General features: G+C 41.6%; 1 protein-coding gene across 6 annotated transcripts in view; it reads right to left on the reverse strand.

Annotated features, from left to right (window-relative positions):
* LOC310872526 (ral guanine nucleotide dissociation stimulator-like) overlaps nt 1-18440 on the reverse strand; it is a 74741-nt gene that overhangs the window by 35070 nt on the left and 21231 nt on the right. For 5 of the 6 annotated variants that reach the window (XM_083784461.1, XM_083784459.1, XM_083784463.1 and 2 more), the window contains exon 1: nt 11018-11393. The exons of the other annotated variant lie outside the window; for it this stretch is intronic. In XM_083784461.1, coding sequence (XP_083640587.1) covers nt 11018-11206 — 189 coding nt within the window. In that variant the 5' untranslated portion in view covers nt 11207-11393. Of the gene's footprint in view, nt 1-11017; nt 11394-18440 lie in introns of those variants that run through there. 6 annotated transcript variants of the gene reach the window in all.

An 18440-nucleotide genomic window follows, 5' to 3' on the forward strand; every position in this document is an offset into this window, starting at 1 on the left:
CGGTTAAAAAAAGTTAAAGAGGTGACCCAGAGGCATGTTCATGCCAAATTTCACGCTTGTATCACCAAGCGAACAACCGTTCCAATGATCTGCTATATTGCACGAATTTTGTGTGCGTGTGTACATCTGTAATCCACGTAACCCGAGAACCGTTCGCCCCACCGACTTCAAATTCGACACACACGTTCCACACACCCACAGGGAGTGCAGTGCCCGGTCTCGAGTCGGCCGCACCCATGGTTGTCCAGAACCGCCACAAAAGGCCTTTTTTATTTGGCGGCCATCTTGAAAAATTACCGCCATATTGGATTTTTCGCTGGCTCGGTTAAAAAAGTTAAAGAGGTGACCCAGAAGGCATGTTCATGCCAAATTTCACGCTTGTATCACCAAGTGAAAGGTTCTCTCACAATATGGCTGTTAGCCGCTGTACTATGCCTGTGATACCCAACCACACCGGGCCAAGAAGACAAAGAGACTACTTCACCAAAGAGACAATGTACTCTCTCGTCTGTGCCATTCTTTCTGACTCATACGTTATATACTTTAGTGAATACATGCATGTCAATTATATGAACAAACAACAATGGCATTGTCACCAAACAAACAGAGCTTACTGGATAACTGGCTAGTACAATGCAAGCTAAACCCTGCATACTGCCCGACCCGGGAATTATCACAAGCTGCTTGCTCAGTGAATGGACAAATGAAGGAGAGCTCTGTGGCCATTTATAATGCCACTAGTCAGATTTTTGGATAATTTTATTTATTTATCCAAGTATAACCTACAAACTACAAAGACATATTAGACAGTGTCACTGTTATTAACCACAGCAGATAGGCTCTACTCTGGTGTTAAATGTATGCTAATGATACCTAAATTAGTACCAACTTTAGGCATCAAAAAGGTACCAATGCATCAAGTCTTTTTTATTGAGATTATAAGGCTAAATTTGGGCTTGTTTTAGGCTTGATTTTCGAGGGGAGATTTGGCTTATTTCTCTCGCAACAGTCGACTTGTTTTTGGCGATGGGTTGGCTTATTTCTCTCACGAGAGTTGTCAACACTGGCCCTGACTCCGCTGCTTGCTTCTATACTCAGTGACCTCACAGTCACCGCCAGGTTCCTCTGTTGTTGTGATTGGTTGCCATGACACCATCGCACATCGAGAGCAGCTGTGGGTTACTGCTGGCGATCTGAAGAAGAAGAAAAAAACTAAAGCAGAACCGCAGGCCGTTCTCTAAAGCTCACTTTTATTTGGTCCACAGAATCAGAAAACATCTTAGATTCATGGGATTAGCTTGTAAATAAAATAATGAATGCACTGTACTATTAACCCATTTAGACCGGAGGACGATTCTACAAATGTCCTCTAAATCCCATGTTTCTATGTCAGTGGTTCTCAAACATTTTCATGTCAAGGACAAGGATCCCCCAAAAATTATATGTAATTGGACGCCGACCACAATCTGAAAATATATAGTTCCAGGGAACTCTCTCAAGAGCTAAATATCTATTACTAATAAGGGTCCCGTCTATTTGGCGGCGGTGGCTCAGGGGTAGAGTGACTGGATGCCATGGTAACCGCATGGTTTCCGCATGTGTTCCAATGAGTTTTCTCATTGTATGGATTTCGGCCAGGCCGAAAGAGGACAAAAACAAGACCTCAGAACTATTAGTGGACAGCTGATTGGCCGTAGAGCGCGATCCTCAATCACCCATTGGAATGTAAATGCATGCCTTTCAGCCTCTGTATCCTACTCGTCTGGCAGGTATATCTCTTTGAAAACCTTTAGTGCTACGATTGTAGCGACAATTAACACATCTTGCCTGCCCAAAACGTAATTCCTGGATACGCCACTTATTTAGCCGGGGACCACCTGGAACACCCCCCCCCTCCCCTCAAGAACCACTGGTTGTCCCCGGAACCACTGGTTGAATGAATGAGAACCACTGATGTATTTATTGTATGGTAATTGAGGGAGGGAAGTCTGGGCTGCAGTTCTGTTGTGTGAGAGAATGCAGATAAGCAGAGGAGAGGAAAGGAGAGGGCCTTGACAGTAGAGAGCTGCTTTATCATACAGGCTGCAGCAAAGAGGCCTGCCGCTCTGCTATCATATTCACACACAGTCACACAACGAAGGGGAAGACTCAAGGGCAACCTCTCTCTCCCTCTCTCTCTCTCTCTAATCCATGGAGTCGGTCACAGCAACAACGGTCCCATTCATCGTTTGAGTGATATGCGAGCGATGGGGGGGATGGAGGGGGGTGGGGGGTGATGCAGAGCCTAAAAATGGAAAGACTCCATTTGTGTTGTGTGTGTGCCCTAGCCCCTTTAGATAGCACTTTAGGTAGACACATTTTATACAGACTTATAGCATGTTACGTAGACAGCACTAGAATTGCATTTTTATATGTAGTCATAGCACTTTATAGTACATATGTAAAGTATAGTATGTATAGTTTCATTATATAGATACTCCACTGTTACGTTCTTAGCTTACGCATGTTTCATGATAACTACTGTACTTTTATGTATGTGATGTATTGCCATGCTTTTTGTTATTGCTTAATGTAAATCGCTTTAATGTAAAATGTAAGAGCGTCTGCTAAATGCCTAAATTGTAAATTGTGTGTGTATATACAGCAGCTGCCTTGTGTCAGCTCTGCGGTTACAGGCTGCCACATGCAGGATTGTTGTTTTTTTTATTCAGAATGTGGTACTTTTTAACGTCGGGGGTTATTCCAGGGGATACGTTGCGTCACACATACGTAGTCGTAGAGACAGACGACTATATAAGGGTCTTCCTCAAAAAGAGGATAAATAAACAAAACAAGGAAGGAAACTAGCTGTAAGCACGCAGCTTCCTACTTTAACCACCATGGCATGGCATCACTATTCTGGGCAAAAACACACACAAAAATATTGATCTACAAGCTCACAGTGCATTGCAATGCGACGGCTTGTGAGCTGCTAGATCCGATGATTTAGGCTCATGGCACACATTCACTTTCTTGGCCAGACTCACTGCTTAGTCAAATGGACCTCTGCTACAGTATGTGGGCTCTCTAAATAGACACCAGAATACAGTAAGTTTGCCAAAAATGGGTAGCTAGCTTCGTCAGCAAGCACTCACGTCACGTGCACACAACACAGCGGACACTGGCTCGGTCCGGCTGGGTAGCATGTTGCAAAGTACATAATTATTATTTCCAGAGTGATTTGTATTCATCTTTCTGGACCTGTATATTTCAAATGGTGTTACTGAGGTGAGGTTATATATGTGACTATACGCTGTAACGATTAACGATTAAATTGTGTGAGATGCCGATGCCTCAGATTTTGTCAGTTCAAATGACAAGACTCATCGTTAAACTATTTATGTTACCTATATATACCTTTAATGCCCGGGAAACACGTCTAAGTAATATTACAATGTATTTCTCTATAGCAGATAGACAAATGAAATATACATTAGGCTACTATTATTACTGAAAATTACTTTCATTTGTCCTAATGTTCATAAAAATAAAAAAAAACCTATCTATATAAAATCCCACGAGTCTCTATATGTCTGTCTATTGATTTGTTTTTATAACATCGGGGCAAATTAAAGTGATTTCCAATAAAAGCTGAAGGTTTAAGCAATTTTCTTTTCCTTTTTTTGTGTGTATGTTTTTTTTAATGTATCCATTTAGATCAGGTCAGAGATTCTGCACTGTCCAGTAACAGTTTTATCAGAAAGTGTTCTGAATATACTGTACTTTCGTTCATATCACTGTCCTGTACAGTGTACAGGACAGTGAATATACTGTACTTTCATCCTCCTCTTAGGGACAGCGTGAAACCACAGATGAAAGCAATCTTTTAATGCACACACACACACACACACACACACACACACACACACACACACACACACACACACACACACACCCCCCCCCCCCCCATCTGAAAATGTTCCAGGGACCTCTCCAGAAGCAAAGGTTTGAGTTAAAAACGTTCGCTCTGAAAGTTTATTCAAAGATTTGTGCTGCATTTTCACGATTCTTTATAGCAGACCTACAAGTTCATAGTGCGGCACTCGGTGCCGCACTATGAGCTTGTAGATCTGCTATTTTTCAATAGCTAAAGTAGAACATAATGCTTTAAAACACCAAAAAGGATTCCCGCCCCAAAATGGGTTAATGTCCTATAGGGCAGAGAGGAGGTGTTATTAGAACACGAATAACAGTCCATGATGTTCTAAAATGAGCAAAACATTTGCCAGCACTTCATGTGCTTCTCCCCGTCAAGCAAGTCTGGCTGAAAGACATGTTTTTGGACTTTGTGCGCACAGCGGACTGACTGAACACAAACACTGTCTGTCACCTGGTACAATAACACACTGAAAGACAAACACAACACACATCATCATATAGCCTAAACTAAACACTGAAATACCAGCCAAATCCCCCCCCCCCTGCCCCCCCCCCTCCCCAAGGCCAAACTGTGCATTAGTAGAGCGTCCCAAGTTATGATTACTGACACACAGCGTCACAGACACAAAACAGCTCCGCAAGCACGCACTTTTGAGAATTATCGTCTGGCCATAAATATATATTTTTTAAACGTATAAAACCATTTTGAGCGATGTTCCAATTCTGGTGAGGGGGAAACTTCCACTTGAAGCTAAGCGAAACCCGCTCCAACAAACCAGTCAATATTGTAAACAACGAAAGCGTACTAACAGCATATGCATCCACTATGAGCAGCTCTAGCACAATGAGGCACCGGCTTCCTTTTTGCTTACAATAAGCAGTTCAGTGGTAATGCCACGAGATCATGTTTACAATAAGCAGTTCAGTGGTACTGCCACGAGACCATGCATGTGTACCACAAGCGTTTATGACCGCAAGTCATTTATAGTACAATACCGCTCTCATGTATACTGTAATCCTTCCTTTGGCCTAAATCTGGAGGCATCGAAGTGACCCAGTGCCGTCGGCACTCGATAATCAACAAAGGGTGATTCACAAATGAAAAAGTTAAATGGCAATAGCCGATCTACAGGTCTCACATATCAACTGGGGGAAAACAGTGCTGCTAGGGAAATGTAAAGGATATTCTGAAGGTGGTTAGGAATTATGAGATGTCGATGCCTCAGATGTTGTCAGTTCAAATGACAGGACTCATCCTTAAACTATTTACGTTACCTATATATACACACCTTTAATGCCCGGGAAACATGTCTAAGTAATATTACAATGTCATTCTCAGTCTCTATAGCAGATAGACAAATGAAATATACATTACTATTATTACTGAAAATTACTTTCATTTGTCCTAATGTTCAAATTTTTTTAAATAAAGAAACCTATCTATATAAAACCCCACGAGTCTCTGAATGTCTGTCTATTGATTTGTTTTTATTGTTTTTATAACATCTGGGCAAAGTAAAGTGATTTCCAATTAAGACATTTTCTTTTCTTTTTTTTAAAACCACTGGATTTAGGTTATTAAAGCCATTTAAATTGTACAATTCAAAAGTGGGTCACCGCCAGGCCGGTTCTTTCACCGATACTAGGACTAAACCGGCTTTGTCAGCGTTTACGTGCCACTAATATCAATTTCAATTATTAGGATCAGAATTTGAATACCAATGGAAAGATGAAACGCTTATCTATTTCCCTGGAGCTAAAACTCTGTAAACCGAGTGACGACGAGGTCACTAGGGCACTGGGTACATAACGTAGGCCTACGTACTAGACAATTCACTGACTAACCTGTCTTGTGTTATTTTTCCCCTGTTCTCACTTTAAACCATGGGTTTCTAAACCCCTGGGCTTTCTCTGGCTGCTGCTAGACAAACATGCCATGCCTATGCCTTTGACCAGTAGTATCCGTTTCATGGTTTTCTCACCCTCACTGGAGTTCACCGAGAATAGGATTTCAGGATCATCTGGTATGGCTTTGTGTCTGTAGTGTACAGTATACACTGTACAGTACATAAAACGCAGTATGTGCCAAAAGGCATGAAGTGGATAGGTTGGTGGTAACAACAGCTAGTGCCGCACGATTCTTGCTCAAATGTGAATCTCGATTTTTCCTCCAAAATAATTGAGATTTCCATGACAATATGTATTGTCTTGAAAGTCTGTAGTACCTGAACATTAACTACATTCACCTGGAGGTGCCATAACCACTGTGGCTTTAAACAGACAAGTGCTCGACTTAAACCTCTCTTAAAGTCTTCTCTCTCGTAGCAAAAACACAAAAGTAACCTAAATGAACTGGGCAGCCAACCAATGCTGCATGATTATTGCTCAAATTTAGGAACTGCGTGAGATCGCCTAGCTGTCTGAATCATATATCGCATGATCTATGAAAATTTTGATTTCTGAAAAACTGCCATATATTATGAGCCAGCAGCTATTATTTGTGAGTAAATGACGGTTTGATGTGTCCTTCTAGAGTAGCCTAGCCTTATATCCAAGTAACAGTACTGCTTAAGAGAAATAGTGGTTTTCCAGGCGCTGCAGGGCCTGTCCTTCGGCATTCCCCACCACTGTCTGTTTCTCTCATTGGCGCTCCCTGCACTCCTTGGCTACTCAAAATTAGTCTCCATTTGAAATGAGCTCAAGAGCTGCAACAACAAAAGCTCCCTCTGTCCGTGTCTCCGGTTTCTCACCGACTGCGGGATGAAGCCAAGCTTCCGCCTCCCCTCTGAAGGATGGGACGGAACAATGTAAGCACACCATTCATAATTGGCCAGCACCAAACATTTGAGAGGGAGTGTTTTTGTATACCACACCATAGACAACCATTATAAGGCAAAAATTTCATCATACTTTAAGTAGCATGTGACATGTCAAACTAGGGGGTTGTCATGATTCTGAATCCATTCCAAGCATTAGTTTTGCATGAAAAACACTTCGGCCATATCCACTTGCCCAAATGTGCCCAAATGTGCTGACCTCATCACATTTGTGATGACGGCTATGGCTGTATTTAGGCCAAGGAGTGTTTTTCGTGCAATAAGCAGTTGCAGATGAATGGATTGATGGATTGTTTGCTGTGTTTTGATGTGTTTGCCGTTATATTATATAATGTATACCGTATGCTGTTGCATTGTCTGAAGGAAGCCAAACTAAAATAAGTTTTACTCTTATGTACACAAGAAATTATTTTAGTCACACAATGATCACATTTTGTCACAGAGCTTGTAGATTGGCTACGGTATTTTCACTAAATCTACACACTCTGTGATAAATACTGATCATCGTTGCGACTAAAATAATGCTCATCTGGTTACTACATTTTTATTTATTTTTGAGTGGTGCAACCACTCCTACATCCAGCAATGTCCGTTTACCTGTGTGAGCATGAGTGGTGTGCGCATGCGTGAAATTGGAACGAGAGAAGTATGTGACATGGCTGCCAGCTGCTGGACGCAAATCCAACTTCTGACTGCCACGGTCTTGCTGTTGTGCAACCCGGTCTAGGTTCGCTAAAGAAGGAAAGGCCGAGCCAAAATAATAATGAAAAAATAGTTCTCAGCGACGCGGATTGATATCCACATAATAAAGCTAATCTGACGGAGCAGAGAGAGAGAGAGAGAGAGAGAGAGAGAGAGAGGAGAGAGAGAGAGAGAGAGAGAGAGGAGGGGGGGAGAGAGGGGAGTTGCACCACTCGGATCACACAGGTGTGATTTTTTTTCGTAATGATCTACTTACTCAGTCATCCAAGTGTGGCTAAAATTGTAAAATAAGTGAAAATAGCAGATCAGCAATTAAGCTCACAACGCAACAACTGGATATGTTTTTCCCTGAATGCGTTCTCTCCCTTTAAAAGGCTCATCTGTCAAGCAGGCCCATGCACTGACCGACGGCAACAAAACCAACTTCTGTGTGGGTCGATCGCACGTAGATGCCTGGCAGGGACGTGCACACATAGACATCAAAGGGGAGCTTCAGCCCCTGCCCCATTACCCGTCTGTAAAACAACTGCCCTCTCCAGACCACGAGTTGCAGCATTTACTATGGTGAAAGAAATGCAAATGCCACTCCTTTCCTTTCCATGCCATTCAGGAGAATTGCTTTTTTTCCTTAAATTGAACGCACCATTTTGCGTTGAACAACATTTGTTTCAAAACCCATGTCATACACACCGCATCTCCAGTAGATAAAGAGTGTTGGGTTACGCCCCGAAAATAGCTGATCTACAGGCTCTTAACGAGCAAGGCATTGTGAGCTTGTAGATCTGCTATTTTTGTACAAAAGTGCTCTCTTACGAGATTTCAACCCCTGCCCCTCAAACACACTCTGCACGTCCCTGGTGACTGGCACCGATGACATCATCCCTGAACCCTAACACAGCAAGTCGTCCACACTCGTTGAGCCATCATCACTAAGGTTAGCTTAGCCCCGCAGCAGCACTACTTGCACTAGCCTCGACGACCCGTATGCATAGCCTAAACTTATGTCATTTCGAATAGCATGCTATGTAGACATAGCATTCTATAGTGTATACAGTTTCACTGTACAGATATTCTACCGTTAGACGGATGTTAGTTTCTTAGCCTACTTATGATCCTTGATGACCATTTCTATGTAATTTAATGTTTATGTAAATGACCTTACAATTATGTAAATTGTAAGGTCAATAATCTCCTCAGTGCCGTGTGTGGAGATATGTGTTCAACATCGGTCTATCGGTCTATCATCATCATCGGCATCGCAGTCTCGGAAGACCAGTGATGTAAATAGGTTTTCAATGTAATGAGTCCCGGGATGCAGGGATGGTCTTTTAGAGGAGTCCCAGGGACATGTTATGAGTCCCACTTCAACGACGTTAGGAGTCATATTTTGCCATTTTCACAAATTGCAGCATTTAACTCCCATTTCATTTTATATGCAGGTTATAATGTGGTTATATTCATGTAGCAAACAGAAGAAATTATTATTATAACTAAAGCTAGCAAAATAAACTAGAATAAAACAACAGTACAGTAGTGCATCCCGTGGATGCAGAGGTCGTTGTTTTATTGCGTCCCTTAACTATAAACTGCGTTTTGGGTCTTTGGGATGCAAAATGCACCCTATTTTAATCTCTGGAAGACCATAGGTAGGCCTATCATGTGCCTGGGAAGTTAGGTCTTGACGCAGCTTCTGCTGTGGCCGAGAAGACCAATACGTTCAACTAATAGAACTCAGAACTAAGGTCATGCGATCCCTATTCCCTGAGCAAACTTCCATTTCAACAAGAACGCCATCTGACCTTCTACAGTGACTATATGATATATATAGGCTAACTGCTCCAGGGCCAACGCATGAACGCAGAGCCCAGGGGGATCAACAAATGGCTTAGGTTTCCCCCTGCATCACTAACCCAGTTGGACTTGTGCCCTGTATAACACACAGCTGAAAGAAAGCATCCACAATCTGGATAACCGTAATAATAAGGTGCAACAAGCATACTAACTGGCCCAGAGGCAGGGGGGAAGAAAGGCTGCCGTTGTTGTGCTCTGAAGGAAGGTAAGGCCGCTTTGCCTTGTGAAGGAGTGGGGATTATAGGCATTAGGTAATTGTGTTAGTGGACACAGGATTGGATTAAAGGAGAAGAGAGAGAGAGAGAGAGAGAGAGAGAGAGTTAGCACAGGAGAGAAGAAACTACACAGCCACATCTAAAAAGCCACAGAGATGCAGAACACAGCAACACACAGGCATTAATAATGTGCTTGTGATGTCCTAACCTGGCTTAGATTTACAGGGTTGATTATGTCGTTAAGAAACAAACATCGACGGCCAAAATAACTAAAAAATAAATCTCATGGTGAGGATGAAGGTTATGTTGTTGTACGAGCTGGACACAACAGGCACTTCCATCCATGCTGCTATCACTTATCGTCATCCCCGTCCTCGTCGCATCTCATCCGACATTACGTAAGACCAAGACACCAAATGTGATTACTCATCCATCCTCCTTGCTTTAAAGTGGTAAAACTACATGTACGTGATATTAAACAGTGTAGCACTTGCCGCGGCACTTGCACTAGCCTCTGCGACCTTACATACAGGCGTATGCAAAGACTACATAAAATATCTAAATTACATAAATGTAGACATAGCGCTCTATAGTGTACGCCGTACGGTATAGGCATAGTTTCATTGTAAGACGGATGTTAGTCTCCTCGTTGACTATTTTCTATGTATTACCATGTGTTGCTCTTGCTTACTGTAAATCGCTCTGGATTAAGAGTGTCTGATAAATGCCTAAATTGTAAATTGTGTTATGTGAAGAATGCTTCATCATGCTTAAGAGATGAACATGAAGAAGATAAGATATTATTATGAACAGTAGGCCTACAGTACAGTACAGTACAGTACAGTACAGTGCAGTGCAGTACAGTACAGTACAGTACAGTACAGTACAGTACAGTACAGTACAGTACAGTACAGTACAGTACAGTGGCAATGATTAAACAACTGGCAACAGAATGGTTGAGAGAGCAAACTACACTTTTGGGAGTATAGAGGCCTATATTTATTATAACCAGCAATCATTTCTAAATATGAGGAGAGGAGGCCCACTTGTAAACATAGGCTCACATGAATCATCACTTTGAGAACTGCTAACTGAACTGTAAACGGACCTTTCCAGCACAGTCTCTGCCACTATATAACACTTATTGTGTGTCAAAAGATTGCCACTATTGGTTTAAAAAAAAAAGCTTTATAAAACTGTATATAACATATGTATATAACGACGCAATGTGACATATTAACCAAGGCCCAACTGCCAACGTATATACTTTATTACTTTCCCCCACTTTCAACTATTTCATTATTATATTTTTGACACTTGCTCTGTAGCCTTTGGCAATGTAAATGTATATGTTTTCTCATGCCAGCAACAAAGCTCCCTTTAATTGAATTGTGTCAACAACAACACGCATCACCGCAGAAATCACAATCCAATCAATAAATAGCAAAATAAAAAATATTTTTAACAACTACATCCTCATTATTCCGCGCTCACCTCCAACGAGGGCAGGTCGGGGTCCAAGTGCGTGAAACTGCTCAGGACCACCGGAGGATTGTCGTCCTCGGCGACCTCCAGCCTCACCCCATCCCAGATACTGCGCACCCTCCACCCGGCGTCAAACATCTCATCGAGCCGCTGATCGAGGTGGTGGTGGTGGTGGTGGTATCCCGGCTCGGTTTTCATCCCGACGACAACAAAGCACGGAGGAGTACCATTATATTATATTAGGCTGCTGTCTGATGATGACGATCAGTTGTAATGTTGCTGTCTTCTTGTCGGACATCCATGGTTTTCAATTTTTTTTACCCCCCAGCCCCACGTACACACGCACGGTGACTGTCTCAGAGCTGTGTATGTGAGGATGCTACGTACGGTGCGCCCCGGCTGCAGTCAGTCAGTACATGCATGCGCTCCGTAGGCAACAGCCCAGCTGAGTGCTAGGGGACAGTGTTGCCAGATTGTGTCACTGTGAGAGAAATAAGCAACCCACGTCGATGAAAACAAGACCAAAAAAAGAAGGAATGTTGGACAACTCACCCCGGACCAGTGCTTGCCTTTTGTACTTGTCTTTACTAGTAGTACTTTCCTTGTGTATGTATGTTTTTAACCCGATTCTACAAATGTCTTCTAAATCCTGACAGTTTTCTGAAAACCCCATGTTTCTATATGAGTGGTTCTCAAACATTTTCATGTCAAGGACCCCCAAAAATAATATGTAATTGGCCGCCGAACCCCATCTGAAAATATGTTGTTCCAGGGGACCCCCCCACGAAGCAAAGATTTGAGTTAAAAACGTTGGCTCTGAAAGAATATATTCTCGAGTTGGCTTTGTATGACGCTTAAAAGGTCTTTAAATAAATACTTTTTGAAATGTCTGTGAGGAAAATGAACGGGAAATAATTTCTTGGGCCCTGGTATGGGGGGCGGGACTGCGACGCTCTATTGTACCCACTCTATAACCGTTTGTGGAATGGGTACAGGTCAAGGCTACTACTTGGCCTCACTCCCCGAACGCACCTCACCCCTGCCGGCTAGAATGGCTTAGGGTTGACGACAGAGTAGTACAGCATCTTGCAATGGGTCTGGTCCACAAGATTCGCTAATGGTTTCGTCCAGAGTAACAGTTTTTGTATTGACTTGTGCTTTTGTTTGAAATGTACCCATTCCGCATACTGTGAAATAAAATGGTCAATCAATCAATGAATCAATACAAAAACTGCTACGAGGATAAAACCAGAAAAAGACTTATGTTTAAGGGTCAGGGTCCTCCCTTCCTTGGAACAAATACATTCATGTGACATCATGGAAATGTGTGAGATTCACTGGTTTAAAACAACATTTAGGAAACAAAGCCAGATTAAGCAACTACACTTTACCCCAAAGTCGCTTATAATAAGCAGACATGGCAACACTGCACACACTGGGCTCGTCTGGCCCCTCCTTCAGCATGACGTCACGCATCTGGGAAATTATGCTAACTATATATATAAATATAGATTAGAAATACATTACATACTTTCAGAGTATGTCAATGCTGCGACGCATTGAAAATCTCCAAAGCAACTAAAGTTTTCAAATAATTGCAGTGGAGTAAAAGTACAAATTATGTCTCTGAGATGTATTGGAAATTGGAATACTCAAGTAAAGTACAAATGCCTCAAAATTGTACTTAAGTACAGTACTTAAATAAAAGTACTTAATTTTAAGGTACCACTGCAGAATTGAAACATGAAACCAACACAGAAATCAAGCATTAATATTCCACTACAAGGTATCCTAATGCTTTTCATGATCAGACGTGTTATTATCCGTCTCTCAAAGTATACGTTTGGAATTCATTAATAAATCAAGTTATTATTAATCCAAAAGAATCCTCCAAATCTTTTTGAAAACATCAAAAGATTTGAATATCCGTAAAGTAGGTCATAAATGGTCAATGATCAATAAATATTGTTCAATGACATTCTGAAATGGGCAGTCTGTAAAAATGGGCATTCCATCTGCAGCATAAAACATGTCTACATTGTTATTACTACTTTTTACTTACTCTTGAGTTCTTCTTCTTGTTCTTACAGTATGTGCATTGCCTTCTATATCTCACATTAAAACCAAGGAGTTATTTTCAATTCATAAAACAATGATGACAGACAGCCACTCAACTGAGTCACAGCCTAGTATAGATAAAAACAGCAAAACGCTTCCATGCATTTTTCATGTAACATTGTCGCCCCCTTTTGGTCAGTACTGACTACTGAGACAAAACAATCCACATTATTGTATCACTCAAGAAAAATGGATAGTGTTGATTTTGTTTACTAAAATAAAAAAACTAGAAATGTCAGGGAGGGACTTGTGGACAAGAGATCCAGTAGAACTAAAAGACAAGTCATTCCATGCTTGGTTGCGCCCGGGTGTTGCTTTGAAAATAACAGAGCTAAGAATCTCTTACGCGTAGATTTTCAGCATGCAACCAAGTGTAAAACCTGCCACACCATCAAGGCACCAGCAAAAATACATACAATCTTTATGATTTTTAGTTAACTCATTTAGACCCGAGGACGATTCTAAAAAATGTCTTCTAAATCCTGATAGTTTTCAGAAAAATCAGTGGTTCTCAAGGTTTTTCATGTCAAGCACAATTATATGAATTTGGCCGCCGACCCCCATCTGAAAATATTTTGTTCTAGGGACTCCCACAGAAGCAAAGATTTGAGTTAAAATAATATATATTCAAAGATTTGCGCCACATTTTCATGATTTTCCAAAAATAGCAGATCTACAACCTCGTAGCACTGCACTCGGTGCTGCACTATGAGCTTGTAGATCTGCTATTTTTCATTAGCTAAAGTATAACATAAACCTTAAAACACCAAGGTTCCCAAAACTAGACTAGGAGGTAAAACATTCCAGATGACTCAAATATGACTAAAACGTCAACAACAAGAATAACAAGACTAGGACTTAAACTAAATCACAATTGTTTGGCTGTCAAAGTCAGACACTGAAAAGGGACAACAGCAGGTGTGCCAACATCTGCCTGAACAGCAGGGGGCGTGGTTCTTCCTCAATAGGCCCCTTGTGACCTCACTGACATTTCTCATCATTGTGCAAACTTAAATTCCATTCTGTCCATTCGGCTACGTTTCATATTTCATGCACACATCTGACTGCAGCTGTTGAGTGTGTGTGTGTGTGTGTGTGTGTGTGTGTGTGTGTGTGTGTGTGTGTGGCTGTGTGCGCACATTTGCGAGGCAGATACTGTATATAAGCCAGGGCACAGTTTCTCAAACAGTGGGAACCATCTTGCGGGTCACAGACCAATTTTTTTATTTTTATGAGTCACGACTCAAGTAAAAACTAATTTTCTTTTCATACATCTAAAAGAAATTCAAAATATTTTGTTTTTTTAAATAGAATAAATTAAAGAATTGAATGAATTTTAAAACAAATACCCAAATCTAAGAAATTCCATTAATAAATACAAAATGTAAAAAAAAAAAAAAGTAGTGAATTTTTACGGCTCTAGCAGTGATTCTCAACCCGTTTAATTTCAAACTAATTTCAAATTTGGTTTCAAACTATCATTTAGCTGGGGACCCCTCCGGGAACTGCTTCAAGGACCCCTGGGGGTCCCCGGACCAAAGCAGGAGTTTTTCAGCTCCCACCACCAGGTGCCAGAGAGGCAGAGCAGAGCGGAGGCATGCGCCCATCATGACTGCTCCTCAGAGAGCCAGAGGATCATTCTGCCAAATGTTCTGTATTTTTGAGGATTTAGCTCATTTAGGACTGTAGGCCAGATTCTACTAAATGTTTTCTAAATCCAGACCGTTTTCTTAAAAACCTATGTTTCTATATCAGTGGTTCTCAAAACTACTTTATGCCTATACTAGGACCCCCACAACAACTATCTGTATTTGGGGAGCCCCATCGGAAAATATGTCGTTCCCCCCCCCGGACATTTTTCGTTTCTAGTTTCGTTTTTAGTTTGAGTCGACGAAAACAACACTGCCCAGTAATATGATGATCGCTGTGCGACAGACAGTATACAGTACAGACAGTACAGACAGACAGAGCAGTAGTCAGAGAATGCATGTGGTTGTACTTGTAGGGCAGAGCCCACGAACTGTTATGCAAGGTGTTTCTGAAGCTCAACAACACAAAGATTGCTACCGTTACCGTTACCGTACGTACAGTACACACCTTTTCTCAGCATGATAATAAAAACAAACCAAAACCAATCACGCCGTCTTTGGGGTTATCTTTTTAACCTCTTTTTGTTATTTGACGTCATGGTGGATTTAGGATTCCACCTATACAAGAGGTCTTATCTTCCTGCCCTACTTAACCCATTCTGGGCGGGAACCCCTTGTGTTTTACCCCCAGGCTCAGGCCGGGTTCTGTACAGTATGTACAGTATTCAAAAATGTAAATGTTTTGATGCTGCTATATAAATATTTTAAATTTTTCAGAAAACTTAGGTCAGGATTTAGAGGCGTTTTTAGAATCGGCCTCAGGCCTAAAGTGTTGACAGCTCTCTGTCAGACACGGTCTCTGTGAGGTAACAAAACAAGACAGGCGATGTGATGTCACCGTAGGCTGTCTGACTGCTAATCTCTACTGTTTCAGAGCCCCCCCCCCCATACTTTACATGTTTTTTTTTTTAAACTTTCTTTATATATGATGATTTCCTAGTTTTCTTTTCAGAGAAGTGTATGTTTGTTCGTCTTTAATTGTCATGATGAATCGACAATGGTGGGCCTTGATTTAAACGGTTTCATCCTCAAAGTAGCAGTTTTTGTATTGACTTGTTGTTTTCGTTTGAAAGGTTATACATACTGTGAAATAAAAATGTCAATCAATGTCAATCAATCAATCAATTTTGTTTTCGGGGGAAGTGAGTCACCCATTCTCCCCTAAGTTTTTTGTTTTCACCTGAGAGAGTAGAATAAGTTAACCCATTTATTTAGGCCTGACGTCGAAATTTAAAAAATGTCTTCTAAATCCTGACAGTTTTCTGAAATACCTATGTTACTGTATCAGTGGTGCTCTGCTCAATATTTCATGTCAAGGACCCCAAAAATGATATGTAATTGGCCGCCGACCCCCATCTGAAAATATGTTGTTCCAGGGACCCCCGCCCCCCCAGAAGCAAAGATTCGAGTTAAAAACGTTCGCTCTGGCCCAGGCCGTAGCGTAACGGTCTGGGCACCGGACTGGTGATCCAGTCGCGGTGTGCCGCGGGTTCGACTCCCGGACCCGACACGGCCTTTACCGCATGTCATCCCCCCATCTCTCTCCCGTTTCCTGTCAGCCTACTGTCTGTCCCATAAAAAATCAATAAAAGGCGTAAGCCGCAAAAAAAATATCTTAAAAAAAAAAAAAAAAACGTTCGCTCTGAAAGAATATATAATCAAAGATTTTCACTACATTTTTACGATTTTTCAAAAATAGCAGATCTACAAGCTCAGCTACTATGAGCTTGTAGATCTGCCATTTTTCAATAGCTAAAGTATAACATCATGCTTTAAAACACCAAAAGGGGTTCCAGCCCAGAACAGGTAAAATGATAATGGTCATGACAGACCACGTTTTAGACACAGGAAAGACAGTTCTAATGTGATTTGAACTAAAATAGAAACAAGTTCCATTATGTAGAAAGTAACCCAACAGGTAACAAAAGTGAACGTATCGCAATTATTTTCATCCAACGATGATGACAAATTGCTGGTGAAAGTAAAGATCTGTGCCTGATATCTGGTAGAACTGTGGTTTTCAACCAGTGGTCCTTGAGGGGGTTCCAGGTGTTCCCACCCAGCTAAATGATACAAAGTTGGTGACCAAATGGACCCTTATAGATCATTAACTCTTGAGAGTGTAAAATGAAACCAAATGGGTCCATTTGGTTTAATTTTACACTCCGCGAGAGATACATTATTGTTAAACATCTGCATTACTTAAATCTTCAAGAAGTCTACACATTTTGATCAACATTTACCTGTTGTCTCTCTTATGGTACCAACATATATAATTACAGCAGGGAAACTTTATCCAACGATAACAAAAACATATACTAGTTTTGGGTCTGAGAAGCTAAATCTCATCAAATGGTGGTCCGAGCTTGTAGATCTGCTATAGAACACTGAAGTGGTGCTGCGACATTCCTAAAGTTGTTCTCCTGACATCAAACCACAAATTGTATTAAATTAAGCAGTTCATTACACATTAGGAGTTGGAAGTCGGCTTAAATAGACTGTTGTGTTATGTATAAGCCAGAGTTCACACTATAGGTTTAGTTTAGTCTGCGGCGCTCTGCGCAACTTTAACAAGTCTCCTCAAAGTGTGCTCAAACAAGAATAGTGGCTTAATATACCGTAGTGTAACACGCAGGTGTTTACGAGCTAAAACGTGTTCGTGTTTCAGTGGTGGAAAATACCTACTAAACACTTTTTACTTAAGCATAGGCTACTTAAAGCAATATTGCAGTATTGAAGTAAAAGTCTGTGATTCAAAATGAACTTGAGTTAACTTGAGTAAGTGCAAAAGTATTTATTTGCATCAAAATGTGCAGAATGTCCCATTTCGAAAAATCAAGTGGTTAATGTATGTTTTGTAAAAATAATCTAAGTAACTACCGTAGTTATTAAAGTTTTCAACAAAAAAAAACATTTGGATCCGAGATGTAGTGTAGTAGAAGTAAAAAGTATTGGAATTTCTAAACACTCCAGTATAAAGTAAAAGTATCTCAAAATGTTACTCAAGTACAGTAGTTGAGTAAATGTATACTTTGTTACTTCCCACCACTAGTACTGTCACGTTTAAATACTAATGAACACATTTAGACCCGAGGACGATTCTACAAATGTCTTCTAAATCAAAATCATGACAGTTTTCAGAAAAGGCCATTTTCATCACATTTTCATCTCAAGAACCCCCCCCCCTCCCCCCATCAACGCAGAGACTATATACTGTAGCGGTCTGTGCGTTTCCAGCTGCTTCACCAGCACCACAGAGCCTATACCAGCACCACAGAGCCTATACCAGCACCACAGAGCCTATACCAGCACCACAGAGCCTATATACAGTACCTGTCTGTACGTTTCCAGCAGCTTCACCAGCACCACAGCCCGGTACACAGAGCCACTGTCCCGGGAGGAGCGGGCCCCCGGTCTCCCCAGCAGCGGTCTTCCCAGCAGCGGTCTCCCCATCAAGCCACAGGTCCACCGGGCCCTCGTGGACCCCATCACTGCTTCGCTCAACAACAACCCGAGGACAACGGGGGGGGGGGGGGGGGGGGGGCGGGGGGGGGAGAGGACACGTATATCAGGACGGGAACGGCCTGTCCCCTCTGGGGAACAGGGTCTATAGCTACGTATACCGACAACAGAGCCTCCTCCCCTCACTCATTACCAGATTGGAT

This window comes from Protomyctophum parallelum (genome assembly GCF_964188405.1).
Source record: "Protomyctophum parallelum genome assembly, chromosome: 15".
NCBI lineage: Eukaryota > Metazoa > Chordata > Actinopteri > Myctophiformes > Myctophidae > Protomyctophum > Protomyctophum parallelum.